General features: G+C 55.5%; 1 protein-coding gene across 4 annotated transcripts in view; it reads right to left on the bottom strand.

Annotated features, from left to right (window-relative positions):
• The window catches only part of GNA12 (G protein subunit alpha 12), a 125,753-nt gene that overhangs the window by 5,008 nt on the left and 102,051 nt on the right, over nt 1-18,694 (bottom strand). For 2 of the 4 annotated variants that reach the window (XR_003683257.2, XM_028499987.2), the window contains exons 1-4: nt 10,574-10,964; nt 6,210-8,095; nt 5,810-5,922; nt 1,878-2,809 (exon numbers count right to left, since the gene is read on the bottom strand). Coding sequence is in view for 1 of the 4 variants with exons in the window: in XM_055090844.1 (XP_054946819.1) it covers nt 10,978-11,538; nt 11,717-11,725; nt 12,802-12,852 (621 nt within the window). In the remaining 3 variants the exon portion in view is untranslated. The other 2 variants (XR_008619404.1, XM_055090844.1) reach the window with 2 other exon arrangements.

Genomic DNA, 18,694 nt, shown 5'->3' with positions numbered 1-18,694 from the left:
ACACACACACACACACACACACACACACACACACACACACACACACACACACACACACACACACACACACACACACACACACGGTCCATTCGCGGGGCCACAGGAGCTGCTCTCCAGACCCGCCAGGCAGGGCCAGGCGGCTAGACCCTCATCCATCTGGGGAAAGACAGGGAGCTCGTCCTTTCAAATAAAGCCCCCCTTTGAACCTGTCCTTCTAAGTACCAGGGAATTTCTTACATCCTTGCAAGGTAGATACCTTGATCCCATTTTATGGTTAAGGGAGCTGAGAGGTTTGCTCATCTGCCTGAGGCTGCAAAGCAGGGGCTGAGATTCCGAGCGGGTTTGCTCTGACTTGGCCCTGCGTGTTCCGGGTCTTAGGAAAGCACACCGGGAAAGTCTGAGCAGGCAGAGTCAGGAGGAAAGCACAAGGCTTGGGAGGCCTGCACCCCGGACTCCCTACTTGGGCCGCAGCCCTGCTGGCTCTGCCCTGGCTTCTAAGGTGGCTAGGAAGCTGCCTAGTGGCTGCAGCACTTCTGGGCCAGAGACTCCCCAGAGGGCCGAGGAACGGCCTGGGTGGGTGGGTGGCCGGCCCTCTGGGGCAAAGATGCCAAGGTAAACAAAGCCCGGAGTCGCTGGGGCTTTGATTTGTTTGTATAAAGAGGGCGAGGCCCCAGCAGGAATATTTTTATCCTGGTGAAGACCAGGGTGGATCAGGGCTTTGCGGGGAGGCTCCCGACCTGAGCTGGAGCCCACGCGCCCTGGGAGTGGACGGAGGCCTCTTCCAGGCCGCCTTTGCCCGCTGCGGCCAGGCTGCAGAGGGCGGCTGGCGCCGGGGACCCCAGGCCCGGCCGGCCCTCGACCCCCGCCTGCCCCAGCGCTGGAATCTCCAGTGGACCCATCTCTGTCCTGGTGGCTGTAAGGACGACTGTCCACAGAGGAGCCCGTTCCAAGGAAACCCCAGGAAACAGCAGATTTACGGCCCCTAGAACGACAGGCTGTGGAAGCTAAGCACTGAGAATTATCTGGGAAATGCCTACTGCGTGGCCAACAAGAGCCACGGCCTTGGGAGCTGCTGAAACCCGTGTGAAGAGCCTGGCCTCTTCCAGCGCCTCCATCCGGGAGAGCCCAGAATAACCGAGGCTTATTTTTGAACTCTGCTTCTCGGGTGAAGAGACAGATGAAAACGAGCTATGTCAGGGGTTTATTTTAAAAACAATTTCCAGGCTTCCCTGGTGGCGCAGTGGTTGGGAATCTGCCTGCCGATGCAGGGGACACGGGTTCGAGCCCTGGTCCGGGAGGATCCCACGTGCCGCGGAGCGGCTAGGCCCGTGAGCCACAACTACCGAGCCTGCGCGTCTGGAGCCTGTGCTCCGCAACAAGAGAGGCCGCGACAGTGAGAGGCCCGCGCACCGCCATGAAGAGCGGCCCCCGCTCGCCGCAACTAGAGAAAGCCCTCGCCCAGAAACGAAGACCCAACACAGCCAAAAATAAATAAATAAAGGAATTCCTTTAAAAAAAAACCCAAAAAAACAATTTCCAAGAGGCGTCTTGGGGCCACTACGTGTTCAGTCCAATGCCCCCACCCCAGCGGCGACCCAGGGCGGCCAAGGACGCGCTGGTCAAAGAGGCAACTCCTGGGCTGCCGGAGAGGACCCGAGGGGCATCTCCCGCCTAGCGCACGACCCCGGCTCTCCGCACACCCGCTGGAAGCGAAACCAGGTCCCCCGCGAGGCCTCCGCACATGCCTCGCCCCGGCGCTCCGGCAGCATCCTCTGCCCTGAGCGCCCCCGTCCTCCCCGGCCACGGCGCAGCTGAAACGCCCGCGGCCGGGCCCGCGTGGCTGCCCTCGCGTCCGCCGGCTGCTCCGAGACACTTACCGTGAGGTCCTTCTGGTGCCCCGCGGTCACCACGGGGATGTCTGCTTGACGGCCTCTCACGGGCCCGTGATCAGCGGGCAACGAGTCAGGACACCCGCCCCCAGGCCGGCGCGGCGCCTGCAGGCTGCACGCACCTGCCGCGGGGGCGAGGCGGGGCGAGGCGGGGCGAGGCGGGGCGAGGCGGGGCGAGGCGGGGCGAGGCGGGGCGAGGCGGGGCGAGGCGGGGCGAGGCGGGGGCTCCCGGGGCGGCGCTCCTCCTCTTTCCCACCGTCAGCCTTTGAGCCACAGAAGGTGATTTATTTTCACTGTTTCTCGAAGTGCCTGTCCAGAGCAAGAGGGGGTTTCAGAAGGCGGGCGGGGCTGACCGTCTACGCTGGACGCTGGTTGCGGCCGAAGCTGGGGGGATGCTGGGGGGCGGTGGGGAGCGGGGCCCGCGTCTGCCTCTGTCCTCCTGCCCAGCTCGGACTGTCAGTGGGGACGCCCCTGAGGAAGCCCTGCCGCCCTCCTGGTTCAATGGGGGGACGGAGCTGGTGGCAGAGGCGCTCCTGGGAGAGGAGAGCGCCCCTGGGGGCCCAGGGGTACAGACAGCAGCTCTTCCGAGAGCAGCACCTCGTGTCAACGGCAGGGGCGCAGGGGAGCACGTCCACCTGTGCCAGCAGCAAACGGTGCAGGGCGGGGCTCCCCATCTACCTGAACTGGCACCGAGTCACCGTGCACCCTTGCCCCTGGGGAAAGACCAGGGCCGTTCCTCGGAACGTCCGTTTGGGGGAGAGTCCCCTTCGGTGGACGGCGGGGACGGTGGCGTCTGGGCTGCCTCCTCACTCAGGTGGGCGGGACCAAGGCTGCGGGAGCTTCTGGAGCAGACGTCGACAGTCCTGTTTCTTCCTCTGTCCTCGGCCTCCCTGTCCCTCTCCCGCTTCTCCCTGAAGCAGCTGGTAGAAGTGGGGCTCTCGTTAGCTCAACCCCGGCTTGTCATACGCTCCGAGCAGGAGCGAGGCCTGAAAAAGGTGAAGAAAGGTCCACGGTACCGTGGCCCCTCGGCCCCCACCCCCATCGTTGGCCCCCAAACAGGCCTTTCTCGGTGGCAACGCCTTCGTCGGATTACGTGAGCTTCAATCACAACTTGATTAAACAACTCGATTGGCCTCGTTCTTACGCTTAAAAGTCCAGAAGCCAAGTGGAAACACACACACACATAGGCATCTTAATACCGGGATTATGGATGACTTCGACGTACAGAATAAATTCTGTGTAATTCAACTTTTTAATGCTTACATATTACATTTTCATTCTCCACATTAATGCTGCAGAACCTGAATCCTGAGGGAAGTCTAACTGAAAACAAGAGAATTCACCACTTGAATGTAATAAGCAGTTCCTTCTTGCTTGGAATGCACAGTGCCCGTTACAATCTACTTGCAGTGTCGCCAGCGCTTTCACTGTGTGTGCACCTTCTAGAAATGGAACGGTCTGTTCTCCTCCTTGGAAGGGCCTCCTCTAAGAGACTCGGATCCTTGTTGATGTGGACAGACTGGGAGAGTCTTTATTTATCCACGACGCGTCCACCCAACACGCATCCACTAGACACCTCTTCTGTCGGGGCACTCCGCTCAAAGTTTTAAAAAAACCTTATCCGCTGCGCTGGCTCACTTCATAAATGCTTGTTCCCTGTATCCATGTTTCTCAGGGTGAAGGCTGATGTTTTTGATGTGACATAACAAAAAGGCTACTTTTTCTTTTCTGGGGGGAGTGTCATTATTTCTACTTATACTAATATTACCTACAACATTTTTTCTGCGGTGACCCTGGAGGTTCGACGTTGTCACTCGGCTGTGTTCTTGCATCTCATCCAGACTACAGTCTGTACTTGTGATGTCGTTGAGACATGCCTGACTGACCCCATGGCTGAGTAAACACTGGCGAGTACATGGGACCCCTGCCAGGGAGGGGACGGGATGAGGGAGTAGGGCCCGAGGCCCAGGCCCCAGGCTCTAACCACCCGCCCACCCCTCTCCTGCCCGGCGCCCACTGGGGCCCTGGCCACCCGCCCCAGGGGTGGAGCTTCACCCAGGAAGCCGGCAGACACAACAATGAACACGCACTCACGGACCCAGCAACGTGCTCCCCGTTCACGGGGCCTCGCTCACGGCTGCCGCGGGGCGCCAGGGACGTAACACACCAGAAGAATGTAATTTACGGCAAATTTTAATAGATTTATAAAAGTCGCATATACAAAACATGTTAAACTAACCCCCGTAGCTATACAATACACTTTTTACGCTGCATCATGTACCTCTTAACCTGGAACACAGCATCCGTAAACTGAGGCCTGTCCCCCACTGTCGGTGCCGTTATGGGGGGGGGTGCGCGGAGCTGCAGCGACACCCCAGGGGCGGCGCCCGTGGCCCAGCACTCGGCTGTTGCCCTTGCATTCCCTTTCCGAGTGGAGAGACCCCGGAAGAGCTCAGAGCTCCGTTTCTGCAGCCGGTCGTGCCCACGGCCCTGCCCCGCCACGGGGTCCCCCACGCACTACAGGGGCCAGAGCACAGCACTGAGGAGGCGAGCTGAGGACGTGGCAGAGGAGGGGGCCGAGCACACAACACCGAACTTCCTGGCTGCGCTCGTGTCAACAGAGAATAACATGCCTGCCAATTTTAGCTGCTTCGAATGGAGTGAAGGAAAAGACACTTGGAATGTTTTGCCATTTGCATAACAGGTCAAAAGGTAATGCTTTAAGATCCCAGAGATGGCAGACTCAACAGAGATCTATTTTAAATTTCTTGATAAACAGGCTTGTTAGAGAATCTAACAGTTAAGATGATGGGGAGAACGTTTCACAGGGTGCCCGTGAGACCTCCTGGGACAGGCCTTGGCCCCAGCTTCCACACTCCGCAGTGAGTTTGCCGGTGAACCTGGAAAAGGTGCCCGGGCTCGTCCAGAAAGCTTGGGTGAAGAGGGGAGCCACGGAGAACCGGCTTTGTTAGCTCGACTGTCAGATCAAGGCTGGTTCCACGTTTGTGACCCGAGTTCCGGAGTCTCCTAGGTGACAAGTGCTCTCTGCCCAGCGTGGGCACGGACCTCTTTCGAGGACAGCCGGACAGACGGTGGTGAGGAGACCTCCTGAGGCCCCCGAGGCTGCGGGGGGCTTCCCCGGGGGCCGGGCACCGAGCGGAGGGGCTGGGGCCCCAGGGCAGAGGGTTCAGCTGCCAGGCGCGTGGCGGCCCCGCGAGATGCCGGAAAGCGCCCAGGCTGCCGCGGCGGCGCACCCGGCCCGTCGCCACTCAGGGGGGGCCTCCTGCAACCCCCTTCTCAGTTCCTTCCCGACTGGAGAAATGCTGAAGTCGGCTGAAGAGCTGAGCCCCTGGACCAGCACCGGGAAGCACCAGAACCCACAGCGGAGGGCCTGCTTCCCCCCGCTCACAAGGGTCATGCTCTCAGCTGCCCCGACATTGGACTTCCCTCGGCCGGACTCCGGGCCAGCCTCAGCGGGCGGGATGCGCGGTCCACCCCTCCCCAGCGTCCGCACCGCCCGGGCCACCAGAGCGGTCTGGCTCTGCAACCCGCCGGGAAATGCGGTCCCGCGGGAAACCGCCACCTTGACCGTGAACAGCTGCGGTTATGTTCATTTGGGGGCATTCATCGGCTTTTGAAAGCACAAAATAAAATGAATGCAGTGTTAATAAAAAGGCGCCCGAGTGACAAGCCTGGCACAGACAGATCGGGACTGTGAGCCCGCGCGGCTCGGCCCCGTCTACACTCTGCCGGCCGCGCAATCAGAGTGCCGGCTGCCCGCCCGCCCAGGAGGAAACTCGGGCTGCTCCAGGAACCCCTAGTAGCTGCTCTAGTGTTTCACTGTGGTTTGTGTTACACACACACACACACACACACACACACACACACACACACGAAAGCCACCGGAATAAAAACACTACCTTCACAACCAGCTCAGAAGCGGAGAACCCAGTTTCCAGGGGGGAGCCAGGTGTGCGCTTCTCTGGGAAGCGAGCCACGGGGCCGCGTTTACAGCAACAGAGTCTTCGGGTCCCTGTAATAAGAACCTCACAGTGACGTGCCAAGGTCATCGCTGGATTTGAGGAGGAGGAGGGAGGCGCCACAGGTCGGGTGGGATACGAGAGCAGTTCCTGCCTGTTCTCAGCTACCCCACACCCTAATCACAGGCTGCCGGGGAGGGCCCTGCTGCCCTACGAGTCCTGCGTTTTGGGGCAGGAATCTCACGGTGTAGTTCTGACCTCCACCCCCTTTCCTGCCTCTTGCTATACTCAGACGCCAACTCCCGGAACGCCCATCCTGCCGGGATGTTTGAGAACTCACTTTGGGCTGGCAACATCCTTCTCCTTCCTGCTGTGACCTGGGGCGGAGCCTCGTGCAGGAAGTTCCCACGCTGAGCAGCGCTCCGCTCTCCTAGGGGCTCACGACCACCGTCAGGGTCAGCAGAACCCCTGCGGGTGTGCGGTCCACACCGAGGAGCCGCTCTGGGTGGGAAGCACCCCACGTCACCCAGCGAGAGGCGGGCACTGGGGGTGCTTTGGGCAGGTAGCAACCCGTCGTGCTCTGAAGTAGGTTTTCACCTGAAGAGATGCCAACGTGGTACGGAAACCAAAACCACCTATTTCAGTACGCCATCCGGAGCACCTGCGAACGCCACCCAGCCTCTTAAGTTCTAGTGGGTTCTGGAGGACGTGACCTGGCAGGAGAGTGAGGGCCCACACGAGCAGCTGGGCCTCGCGTGCCCTCAAGTCCTCCTCCAGCAGAAGGTAGGAACCAGACACCGACAGTGGGACCGAGGAAGCGGAGCGGCCCTTCCACGCCCCGGGGCTCCCCTCCACCCACAGCGAGCCTTCCCCTTCCCTGAACTCAGCGCGAACCGCGTGCCACCTGCCGTTAAGGGCCGTCAACACAGCGAGTGCCAGCCTCTGAGCCACCTTAACCAAGCAGCTCCTTCCTCTGGGGACCCGCCACCACCCTCTTCAGGGCCCAGCAGGTGCCTCACAAACGCAGTCAGTAAAAGCAGCCCTTGCTCAGGGGGGCTGAGCTCTCAGCCCCCACCAGCTGCAGGCCCAGCACCAACCTTGGCACCAGGGCCTGTGCCCGCCCCGCAACGCCAAGTCCGTGAAACACAGGAATCCCACACGCAAGGCCCACCTCTCCCTAGCGCTGCCAGGCAGACTTTAAAAGGGCTTGTCTTTTTCTTCAAACAGAGCTCCCTAAATTTCCGGGCATCACCGAAGAATGAGGTTGCTGAGAGCGTCTGATGTACCTTACGGAGAAGGTGGCGTCAAAAGGCCTGAAAGGACCCCCCGGCACGCTCTTGAAGGCTTAGTGGGAACTTCTGCTCTTCACTTACACCACAACAGAAAACCCAGCATCACGTTCTTCCCGAGGCAGGTTGCAGGTCACAGCAAGGGGAGGATTCGGGGCCAGTACGTCGTGGACAACCCCAGCGGCCTGGAGGGCGTCCTCCGTGCTCCCCTGCTTCGTGGCTCGTGGCCCCGGCTGCACAGCAACCACCAGGGGACCCAGGAGTGCGTCCACGGGACGCCTGTACCGCGCGGGTTCTGGGTGGCCCAGCCCCGGGCGTTGCGAAGCCCCTCAGGTGATCTGACTGCGGCGCCAGAGCTGGGCGTCGTGATCCGGTCCAGCTTTTACAAACGGGGAAGCTGGAACCCAAAGGGCTTGGCCCTCAGCCACGTGGATAAGGACGAGCACAAGTTTCTCTGGGGGCGGGGGGCGCAGTTCTGCCTTCCCCACGCGTGGACGCACACAACGCCTAGCCGGGCGATGGCCGCCGGACGATACATACGTGCCTTTTCTACAAGCGAACCCCGAGCGCCACGAGCTCTGTCGGCTGGGAATCGTTCGCACTTTGCATCAGTGGTTTCTTCGTTTTGTGATGGGGACGGTCACCCCACGGGGCTGCGGAGAAAGGGTTCCCACCCTTGCCTTCCCTTGGGCTTCCCCCAGCCTCCGGTCTCTGGCCACGTCCACGTCCATCACCAGGCCCTCTCCTCGGGCCCCCAGGTCTCAGGGCAGCAGGATCCCTCCTTCACACACACACACACACACACACACACACACGTGTCTTTACATGTATTTGCCGCTGTTCCTTATCCCGAAGTCGTGTTCTAGAGGCATCCACTCAGTGACAGAGCTCCTGTGTCCCACGTGGAAATAAAAACTGTGATCGACAGGTAATGAACCTTCAAGGAACGTTAGGAGAGTTACCCAACTGCTCTGAATTTTGGAGACTGTAAAATTAATGTGGACTTCACATGCTGAGTTGATATTTTCTATTAAGCAAAGGAAAACTAAGGATATGTCTTAACAGCCAGAGACTGAAGGTGGTCAGATCATCCAACCAGCCCCTCCTGCCAATGCTAAAATGCTGTGCAAAGCGTAAGCGGTGACCGACTCACCCTGACTGCTCTCCTAAGCGGCGCCTTTCCTCACGATACCAAGTTAGTGTCTGTTCCCAGGATGCCCAAGTTAGTTAGTCATAACTAGTAATCTTGTTTCAAGATTATTTCCTGATCTTGGAGTTGAAATAACCTGACTCATTTTTATCAAAGAAGTAAAAAAATTACAAGAATAAGGAGTCTAGAGAACTCTCTATATAAATTACAAAGCTACAATGCAATATCTTTAAAACAATTTCTCTACAAACTGAAGGGTTAAAAAAATATTTCAGTAAAAAACGTACATGTGTCCCTATGTGTAAACAGTATAACTATGAGGAAAATATCTTAGTTTGAGGAAGTTTATTGTTACATTTTTGCAATAACAGATGAGGCACAACTATCTCAATAAAAAAAGACAATAATCGAGGGTAACAGTGAAATTAAAATTAAAAAAATAGAAAAGCCTAAGGTTTTGGAGAGGAAAGTGACTATAACCTATGTGTAGAAAGGCTGTAAATGGTTTCAGTTGACCTTGCAAAGAGCGATCTCCTTCTCGGGCGCCGACCAGTCGTGGAACCGAGGGCCGGGCGCCCTGCAGGACTAAGCCGTCCACTCAGCTTACCGTGACGCGGGGAGCCCGGCCGCGGAGGGGAGAGCGGGTCGGTCCTGGGCCAGGCAGGGGCCCCCCTCGGGCCGTCCCCCCGCTTCCCAGTCCGCTCAGCTTCCCTGTCTATAGCACTCGCTTCCGCCCCCGAAAGCAAACCAGCAGCCGTGTCGGACGGTTTACAGGACAAACGGCACCTGCCGACCGTGCTGACCCCGCTCGCCAGCAAGCCGCTCGGACGGGCACCTGCGCCGGCTAGGCCGACCGCCCCCTCCGCTAGACCACAGGGAGCGCTTCCAGGCTGGTGAGGAAGTGCGTGGCTCCCGGCACCCATGTGAGACCTGGAACCCGGCAGGCGAGGAGCGCTCGTGCCCCAGGACGGGGTCCTCTGAGCAGCGACAGCGGGGTCTTGGGCCGCCCTGACGCAGCCCGTTGAGAATGTTCTTTTTCCTTTCCGCCTCGGTCATCGGCCCCGGTCCCGGGGCACGTCCTCTCAGTTTATGAAGAGCCACAGGAAGCAGTACAAAAACAGCAACTTTTCTCCAGCCAAAAAAAAAGAGCCGAACCCCCAGCAAACATCGACAGGAAGCCTTGAGCGCCCAGAGAGACAGGGTTTCATGTCGGCTCCTCATTAAAACCCCGTGATAACAAGGCTGACTCAGAAGCAGTTTCTTGCCTCCCTTTCCTCCTGGGTCAGCATCTGCCACGAGATCCCTGTTTACCTGCCGCGTGAAGGCAAGCGAGCCACTCACCAGGGACGCGGGGCCGGGAACAGTGTGGCCTGGCGATGGGGCCCAGGGACGGTTACTCAACCACAGGAACATTCTGGCGCCACCGACAGAGGAAGCTTTTTCTCTTTTAAATGCTAGGCAGGGGCCTCAACACGCCAGCCACTCTTGAGTGGAGTAATACACAGCGGGGAACGGTCTGGAATGCAATGTATTTTGAAACACAGTGAAAGACACCTGGACAGAGTAACCGGACAAGTTAACTGAGCGTAAGACTGACCAGCTCGTGTCGACATTCACAGCCTCTGCAGTTTCACTCAGAGGAGACCACGTCCGACAGTTTTCCTGCTACGTGTGTACGTTAGTAGAAGTGAGAGGTCGTGACGAGAACCTCGATTCTCGGCCGCCATAAGGCAGCGCGGAGCCCGGGGGTGTTAACGAGGGCTCCGCTGGCAATGCCGCCAGCTCTCGGAAGCCCCTGAGAGGAAAGGAGCTCTCCACTTCCTCCAAAGAAGGAAAGGCTCCCTGCAGCCGACTGCAGCGTCGGAGACGACTCAGAAGACAGAAGAGTCATCTGCAAGGCCAGCTGGTTGAAGTCTTTGCCGAGGGGCGGGCAAGGGGCGGGAGGGTGGGCACAGAGGCAGGGGGCACAGACCTGTGCCGAGGGGAGGGGGCCGTTCACGGCAGCCCGTGCGCACACCTTCCGCCCCGTGTCCCGTCGTGCTGCGGGCTGATCGGACAGGGCGGGAAGAAAGCGCAGGCTGTGGGGCCTTAAGTCCACACCGCCAGCTCTCACTGCCACCCTCTCATCTGACGGCCGGGCCAGGGCCTCTCGGGACATGGGCACGAGAGACTTAAAAGGCATCGTGTTCCCTTGGGGAGGTGGGGGCGACAGCCCGCGCTTCACCTCCTACAAACCACCCCCCTCCCCCCGCCAACACTCCTCACCAAAGCACTCTCGAGTTAGAGAGAAAAGCCATCTGCAAAGATGTCGGTTTTCGTGTTTCTGTCATTAAAGACAGAGTGCGCGCGCGCACACACACGCAGTCCTCGATTACACTGTGTCAGAGAAGGAATAGTTTCTGTAAAGAGAAAGAAAGCTGTGTTATTAGGCCTTACACATTAATACCAAAGTGATCGCTTGGATTTTCAGTAGTTTCACTAGTCCCCAGGATTCAGTAGCTAACATCAAAGTGTCACGTCCTTTGGCCTAGAGCGTGGCGGGCCTCACAGCATCCCTGAGCCAGGTGTTGAGGGCACGGATTCGGGAAACCCGCTCCGGGACACCGGGGAGATCTGGCCTGTGGCCGGCGAGGCTGCTGAAGGACCACAAGAGTGAGGGGCGTCCTCTTTCACTGCAACATAATATCTTTCAGGTTCTCTTGCAGGATGGTGTCCTTCACAGCGTGAAACACGAAGCGGATGTTCTCGGTGTCTATGGCGGTGGTGAAGTGGTGGAAGAGTGGCTTACTGCGATTCCGTCTCTTCCGGTCGAAACACTGGACCAGGTAGCGCTGGACGTCCTCCAGCCTGTGGGGGTCCCCCTTGAAGTCTGGGAAGTGCTTCTTGATGCTGACAGTCTTTACTTTCTCCACCAGGAGGTCCATCTTGTTGAGGAACAGGATGATGGAGACGTTGAAGAAGAGCTTGTTGTTAACGATGGTCTCAAAGATGTTCATGGACTCCACCAGGCGGTTGGTGCGCCTGTCTTCCATGAGGACCTGGTCGTACTCACTGGACGAGACCATGAACAGGATCGACGTGATCCCATCAAAGCACTGGAACCACTTCTGGCGCTGAGACCGCTGGCCGCCCACATCCACCATCTTGAAAGGGATTTTTTTGATGACAAAGTCATGCTCCACGATGCCCTTGGTGGCCTTCCTCGCCAGCAGGATGTCCTGCTTGCTAGGGAAAATAATTCAGCTGGCCAATCCGATCCAAGTTATCTAGGAAGTTCTTCACTGATTCACCCAGCTGAAACTCCCTCTTCCGGCTGAAAGCTTCCCTGATGCCAGAATCCCTCCAGAGCGCGGTCAGAGCAGGTACATACAGCTGAAAGGTGGCAAGCAGGATGTCCTGCTTGCTAGGAAAGTAATTCTGTAAAATAGGATAAGGGAGAAATTTAGGAGAGGAAGCACATGAGAAAGCAAGAACAAAAAGATGGGGTGGAAGGAAAGAGGGTTACAGTGACTTTTGAGAGAAGCTGAACCAAATACCAGAAGCAACTTTCAATTACAAAAATATAAATTTACCATGAAACAAAAAGTGAAGGAACTAAACAGCTCATTTCAAAATGAACAGAGGCTCATCAGGATGAGGAAGAATTATCAGAATCTTCACTGTTAGGCCCCAATCTAAAATCTCATCGACCTTCTTCTCCACAGGAGACTACCATCTTTTTTTTTTCCTGCACCACAGCTACCTTTCTATTTTTCTAACTTCTAGGGCACACACATTCCAAACCCTCACTATGAACTGATTTAGCTTAGGTTTTGCAACGCTATTTAAATTTAGCCTGCAATATATTTAATATGTTATTCTTGGAGAACTCTTAAAGTCTTTAGCAACACACGGGCAACTGTGGTCACTCAAACCACTTTGATCCTGCACTATTCACAATCCTCCAGTGATTACTGCACACCAGCACTCATGCATCATCCTTGCCAAAAATCCAAACACGGCTGAAGCTTCTAGAGCCAACTACCAATTCATGAGGTATAGAGGGGAGAGAGAAACATCTTCAACAACACTGCAGGGATGGAAGAGCAAAACTGAGATGTGAGAAACCCTACAGGAGAAATAATCCAGTTACTCCAACAAATCAATTGAAAGGAAGAAAAAGACGGAAGGAGAAACCTATAGAATAAAAGAAGTCTAAGTGCCATGGACCAATTGCAATGGATGGACCGTAACAGGATGTTGATTCAAACTACTAAAATAAGCAGCATCCACAAGAAAACATTAATGAGACAACTGGGAAAGTCTCAAAACTGACTTGATATTAAGGAATTATCGCTAATTTTTTAGGAGCAATAATGGCATTGTGGTCACCTGACACAACAAACATGGCTCATGAGGACGGCGAAAGCCCTCACCGCTGGGGCCGCTTTGGTCTCCACACAAATGTTTTCTAATCCTGGATCACAGACTCCTGCGGTGGGGGTCTTACTCACCAGCTGGCCAATCCGGTCCAAGTTATCCAGGAAGTACTTCACTGATTCACCCTGTCGTGGAGGAAATAGAGTCACAACTCAGTCTTGGTTGAGGAACCCTGATTTGGTAAAATGACTGCTATCTTGCCTCTGTGTAAATAGGAAGGCAAAGTAAAAAGGCTAATAGCATACATGTATTTTTTTCAATTAAAAACAATTAAAAAAATTTTAAAATGCCATTTCTCTAGCTCTGATCCCAAGGTGCAAATTCAGACTGTGTTTTCCAAAGCGCCCCTGCTTGAGCCTGGTGATGGGCGGGGTGCTGACTCCCTTCCTTCCCAGATACGGAGACTGGCCTGCTCCAGGCCACGCCACCAGGGAGCCAGCGCATGAGATTAAGTTCCCGTGAATGGTTTTGCTCCTGGAGAGCTGGCCCAACGCACTCTAGCCACCGTCTTTGAAGAAGGTCTGTCTTTGAGAAGAGGCACATGACAAAACACGCGCCGGTTTCTGGAAACAGGCCTGACGTTCCATTATTACGTCACACATTTGTACGACCTGGTTTACAGCCTAGAATGAGGGGACTCTTTGGTCTGGACTTCCGTGCTGCGATGACCAGTCTTTCTCTACCCACTGGACGTTCTCTGGACTGAACGTCGATACAAACCGGGGCTGTTCAACAGCCAGAAGTGACCCTGAAAATCACCCACGGTCCTGTTCTCGGAGGAGTGAACCCCCCAACGCAGCGGCACCCACGGGGCATGAGGAGCACTTAGAGGGCCTTCAATGTCGACTAAATGGAGGGAACAGAGGAAGTGGAAGTGAACGGGCAAAAGCTCCCCTTAAAAAGTGGGATGTTGGGCCTCCCTGGTGGCGCAGTGGTTGCGCGTCCGCCTGCCGATGCAGGGGAACCGGGTTCGCGCCCCGGTCTGGGAGGATCCCACATGCCGCGGAGCGGCTGGGCCCGTGGGCCATGGCCGCTGAGCCTGCGCGTCCGGAGCCTGTGCTCCGCAACGGGAGAGGCCACAACAGAGGAAGGACCGCATACCACACACACACAAAAAAAAAAAAAAAAAAAAAAGTGGGATGTTGATTATACCCCATGTGCCCAGAGGACACGGCTTCCTGCAAGGTTTCACCCTGAGCCTCTCTCTGCAGACAGGGCCCAGCGAGGACGCTGGGAGAGTCCCCCAGGGAAGCCACGCCAGCCCCGTGTTCTCACGACAGTGGAGGGTGGCAGGGAGGTGGTACTCTGGACTTTTAAGGAGGAAGATCATCAGGAAGGTGCTAGACGACAGCTTGAACTTGAGACTTCGTAAAAAAAGATGAAGAAGGACAGGAGCAGCAAAAGCCCTGGCTCCTCCCTCCCCACGTGCCTCCACCGGGTCGGAAAGAAGAAACCGAGGGGGGTTTCCTTCAGTGAAGAATCCGCCTTCCCGTTTTAAAATGAAGGCCTGTGGGTGATTCGGCAGAGAGCATTTTGTTTAAGGAACAGAAACACACCTTCCCTGCATCACAGCACAGATCACGATTTGCGATACGATCTTCCTCCTGGGCATCGTGCTGTCAGGGCACAGGCTGACTCTGCCCCGGGGGGCCGGGGCCCGGCCGGCATGAACACCTCGCCTCCAGCCGCGGCCCCCAGCCTGCACACAGCTCCTCCCCATGGAGGGGAAGCTGGGTTCAGTGCAGCGGGAGGTCGCGCCCCTTCCCGCAGCTGCTGATCGTGCCCTGTCCGCACAGCCTGCCTCCTCCCATGGCCGGACAGGAAACAGCTGGTGAGCGAAGAGCTGCCGGAGTGGACGCCAACTCACCTGGTTTACGGCTGCTCCTTCCCCAAAGCTCCCATCTCTCTAACCTCCCACTGCTTCTCCTTCGGGGCCCTCGGGGGCGCAACGAGAGCTCCAGAACAATCCAGGCACTGCCCGTGTCCCCCGCGCATCCTTCCAGGGCGGCTCACAGCCAGCCACTCCTGCCCGGCTCAGGCGGGGCTCCGGGCACAAAGACAGTGGGACAAGCCCCCACTCCCACCACCAGCCGGCCAGGGGTCTTGGCCTGATTGGGCACAAAAAGTCACGGCGATGCAGATACCCCGGCCATGTTCTGTCACCACGGCATGACAGTCGTCCCGGTGGCACCGCGACACGGGTGCAAGTGCCGAACCTCGACACACAGACGTGACGTGCAAAATGCCCCGAGGACACAGGTAGGCATGAACTAAACACAGACTATTAAGAAAGGGAGGAAATCCTTTTCCTCCCGTTTGACTTTAAGTATTTCCAACGATTGAGTTTGAAATCAGGGCCAGCCCAATGGACCTTAACACACCAAATGCTAACGTAAACAGACCTTTACAGTTTGTTTCTCCACCAGAACGGTCTGTTAAATCATCTCACCAGCTTGTTTCACGACCTCAAAGGCGGTGACTTATTGGTGACTCTGCTGCTTTGCATGGCTGGTGGCCTCGACTCTTCCCAGGAAGAATCACGTATGACATAAGAGAGGGGAGAAATCCTGCCTCACCTGGACAATAAGCTACCGGGTCCGCGTTAGAGCCGCTGCTGAACCGTAAGGCAGAGGACTGCGCCAATCCTGCTCTCCAACGCGGGGCTGGCGGGAAGGGGACAGGAGGGGCTGAGAAACCAACGTGTTCAGTCCAGGAATCGGCCCATAACCTCCGTGCGCCGCGCCATCCTGCAGGCTGGAACCGTGGTCGAGGTCGCTGTGATTTATTGTCAGAGACTGGCGAGCACGTCACTCCACTGGACACGTAGCACTAGGCTTCACGATCCCCACAGCGTCAGCTCATTGAAAGGTCCAGGTTTACACTTCTGATCTGTCCTCAACGCCAGGAGAACGCGGTCATTTCTTCCGAGAATAGTGTCTGGCAGAACCTGAGATTAACCACTCAGACTTTGCTACAGACTGAATGTCTGTGCCCCCTGCCCCCCATTCACATGCTGAAGCCTAAGCCCCAGTGTGACGGTGTGAGGAGGTGGGGCCTCTGGGGGTGCTGAGGTCACGAAGAGGGAGTCCTCACGATGGGATCAGTGCACGTATTAGAGGGACCCCAGAGGGCTCCCTCCTGCCTCTGCCATGTGAGGACACAGCGAGAAGACGCTGTCTATGAACCAGGAAGCGGGCCGCCACCCGACACTGAATCTGCCTGTGTCATGGACGTCCAGCCTCCAGAACTGTGAGAAATAAACAAGCTTGTTGTTTAGTCTGTGGTATTTTTATTACCGCAGCCTGAATGGACTAAGATAGCACCTTTGTAGAAAGAGGCGACACGACCCCAGAATCTTCTCCTGACAGCTACTGGGCAACGTGGTCTAACAAAAAGGAGTAAATGCAAAACGGGCTTTTTTTTTTTTTTTTGCGGTACGCGGGCCTCTCACTGCCGCGGCCTCTCCCGTTGCGGAGCACAGGCTCCGGACGCGCAGGCTCAGCGGCCACGGCTCACGGGCCCGGCCGCTCCGGGGCACGAACCCGGGTCCCCCGCATCGGCAGGCGGACTCCCAACCACTGCGCCACCAGGGAAGCACAGAAAACGGGCTGTTTACAATCCTGCTTGGTTTGAAAAATCTGTATCACTTAAGGTTACTAAAAACATGGATTCATGGATTAGACAAAACACAACGAATTCATTAGCTCAGAGGCCACCAAACACATACTTGACATCAGCCTGCCCTCCCGACTCAATGCTCCCAGCAAAGCACTGACTCATTAGCTCCAGATGGATGGCTGAGGTGGGGCCTTGCGGGTGGAGAGGAGGGCGCTGTCTGCTTCAAGAAGTAGCAGCAGGTTTGCTTGGGGCCCGTGCGGTTGTGCTATAGGCACAGACGGCCGAGGGTGACATGAGGACCGTGCACAGGGTCCGGGCTCAGCACCAGCGAAGAGAAGCATCTTTTTGGCAAATGGACTCAGTTCTTCACCAAATCTTCACTGGAAGCTCTGATTAGCCACAGCTCTAGCAGAGGTCATACACACCCAGGGCTCCACATTCAAGGCTTCTGCCTGTCCGGCGTCATCAGAAGACCCTCCTGCACACCCACCCCAGCCTCCGTGACAGCCCCTGCAATACTGAAGCTGCCCCTCCAACGCACGTCGGCCTCAGGCGCCCATTCAGCCCATTTAGGCCTGAGGACAGAGCCTCAGCTCTTGCAGCGCTGAGCAAGCCCACTCTGGTCACATCTCTTTCTCTGGCAGTAATTGATCCAGTCTCCCACACTTGGTTGAACACTGGTCCTTTCTGTCAGTGTCACAGGGGAGCTGTGTGCATGAAAGAGAGCCCGTCCAGGTGAAGAATCACTGGCAGAGGCCCCGCGGGGGATGCAGAAAGGACAGAGGTGGGTGTGGGTTAGTCGGAGATGCAAAGATGGAGGTGGGAAGAAAGCAAGGGCCAGCGAGTGGTTACAGAGGAAACAAACACTGACGTCCACTTTGCGACAGGCAGCTTTCCAGTTCCTAGTCCTATCAGTCTACACGTGAGCTGCTCCTATGTTCCTGTACTCAGTGGAATTAAATCTAAAATTCTAACACAGGGCTTGTCGATGGTGAGCAAGAGGGTTGGAAAATTTAGGTCACTCACTTAGACACAACAAGTTAGAAAGACAGATTTTAAAGCTGCTGTATATTAAAAACAACAAACTATTCTAAATGTCAGATTTTCATTTCCATTACTTAATAAATATTGAATTTATGACCTAATTTCCATTTAATAGAAATGCTAACCCAACAACCTGTTTGAAAAGAGAACTTTAAAAAATACTTTAGAGGATAGATCTTCAAGATGGCAGAGGAGTAAGATGTGGAGATCACCTTCCTCCCCACAAATACACCTACTAAACGCTGGCAGAAGACCTCAGACTTCCCAGAAGATATAATATATATATATATATATATTTTTTTTTTCCTTTTTCTCTTTTTGTGAGTGTGTATGTGTATGCTTCTTTGTGTGATTCTGTCTATATAGCTTTGCCTTTACCATCTGTTCTAGGGTTCTGTCTGTCCGTTTTTTTTTTTTTAATATAGTTTTTAGCACTTGTTATCATTGGTGGATTTGTTTCTTGGTTTGGTTGCTCTCTTCTTTCTCTTTTTTTATTACTTTTTAATTTTTTCCTTTTTAATAATTTTTTATTTTAATAACTTTATTATTATTATTTTCTTTCTTTCCTCCCTTTTTTTCTGAGCCATGTGGCTGACAGGGTCTTGGTGCTCCAGCAGGCTGTCAGGCTTGTGCCTCTGAGGTGGGAGAGCCGAGTTCAGGATATTGGTCCACCAGAGACCTCCTGACTCCACGTAATATCGAAGAGCGAAAGCTCTCCCAGAGATGTCCATCTCAACGCTAAGACCCAGCTCCACTCAACGACCAGCAAGCTACAGTGCTGGAAACCCTATGCCAAACAACTAGCAAGACAGGAACACAACCCCACCCATTAGCAGAGAGGCGGCCTAAAATCATAACAAGGTCACAGACACGCCAAAACACACCACTGGACGCGGTCCTGCCTACCAGAAAGACAAGATCCAGCCTCATCCACCAGAACACAGGCACCAGTCCCCTCCACCAGGAAGCCTACACAACCCACTGAACCAACCTTAGCCACTGGGGACAGACACCAAAAGCAATGGGAACTACGAACCTGCAGCCTGCGAAAAGGAGACCCCAAACACAGTAAGGTAAGCAATATGAGAAGACAGAGAAATACACAGCAGATGAAGGAGCAAGGGGAAAACCCACCAGACCAAACAAATGAAGAGGAAACAGGCAGTCTACCTGAAAAAGAATTAAGAATAATGATAGTAAAGATCCAAAATCTTGGAAATAGAATGGAGAAAATACAAGAAACGTTTAACAAGGACCTAGAAGAACTAAACAGCAAACAAACAATGATGAACAACACAATAAATG

Source organism: Physeter macrocephalus, chromosome 14 (genome assembly GCF_002837175.3).
Source record: "Physeter macrocephalus isolate SW-GA chromosome 14, ASM283717v5, whole genome shotgun sequence".
Classification (NCBI taxonomy): domain Eukaryota; kingdom Metazoa; phylum Chordata; class Mammalia; order Artiodactyla; family Physeteridae; genus Physeter; species Physeter macrocephalus.
This window is presented reverse-complemented; position numbering and strand designations above follow the sequence as displayed.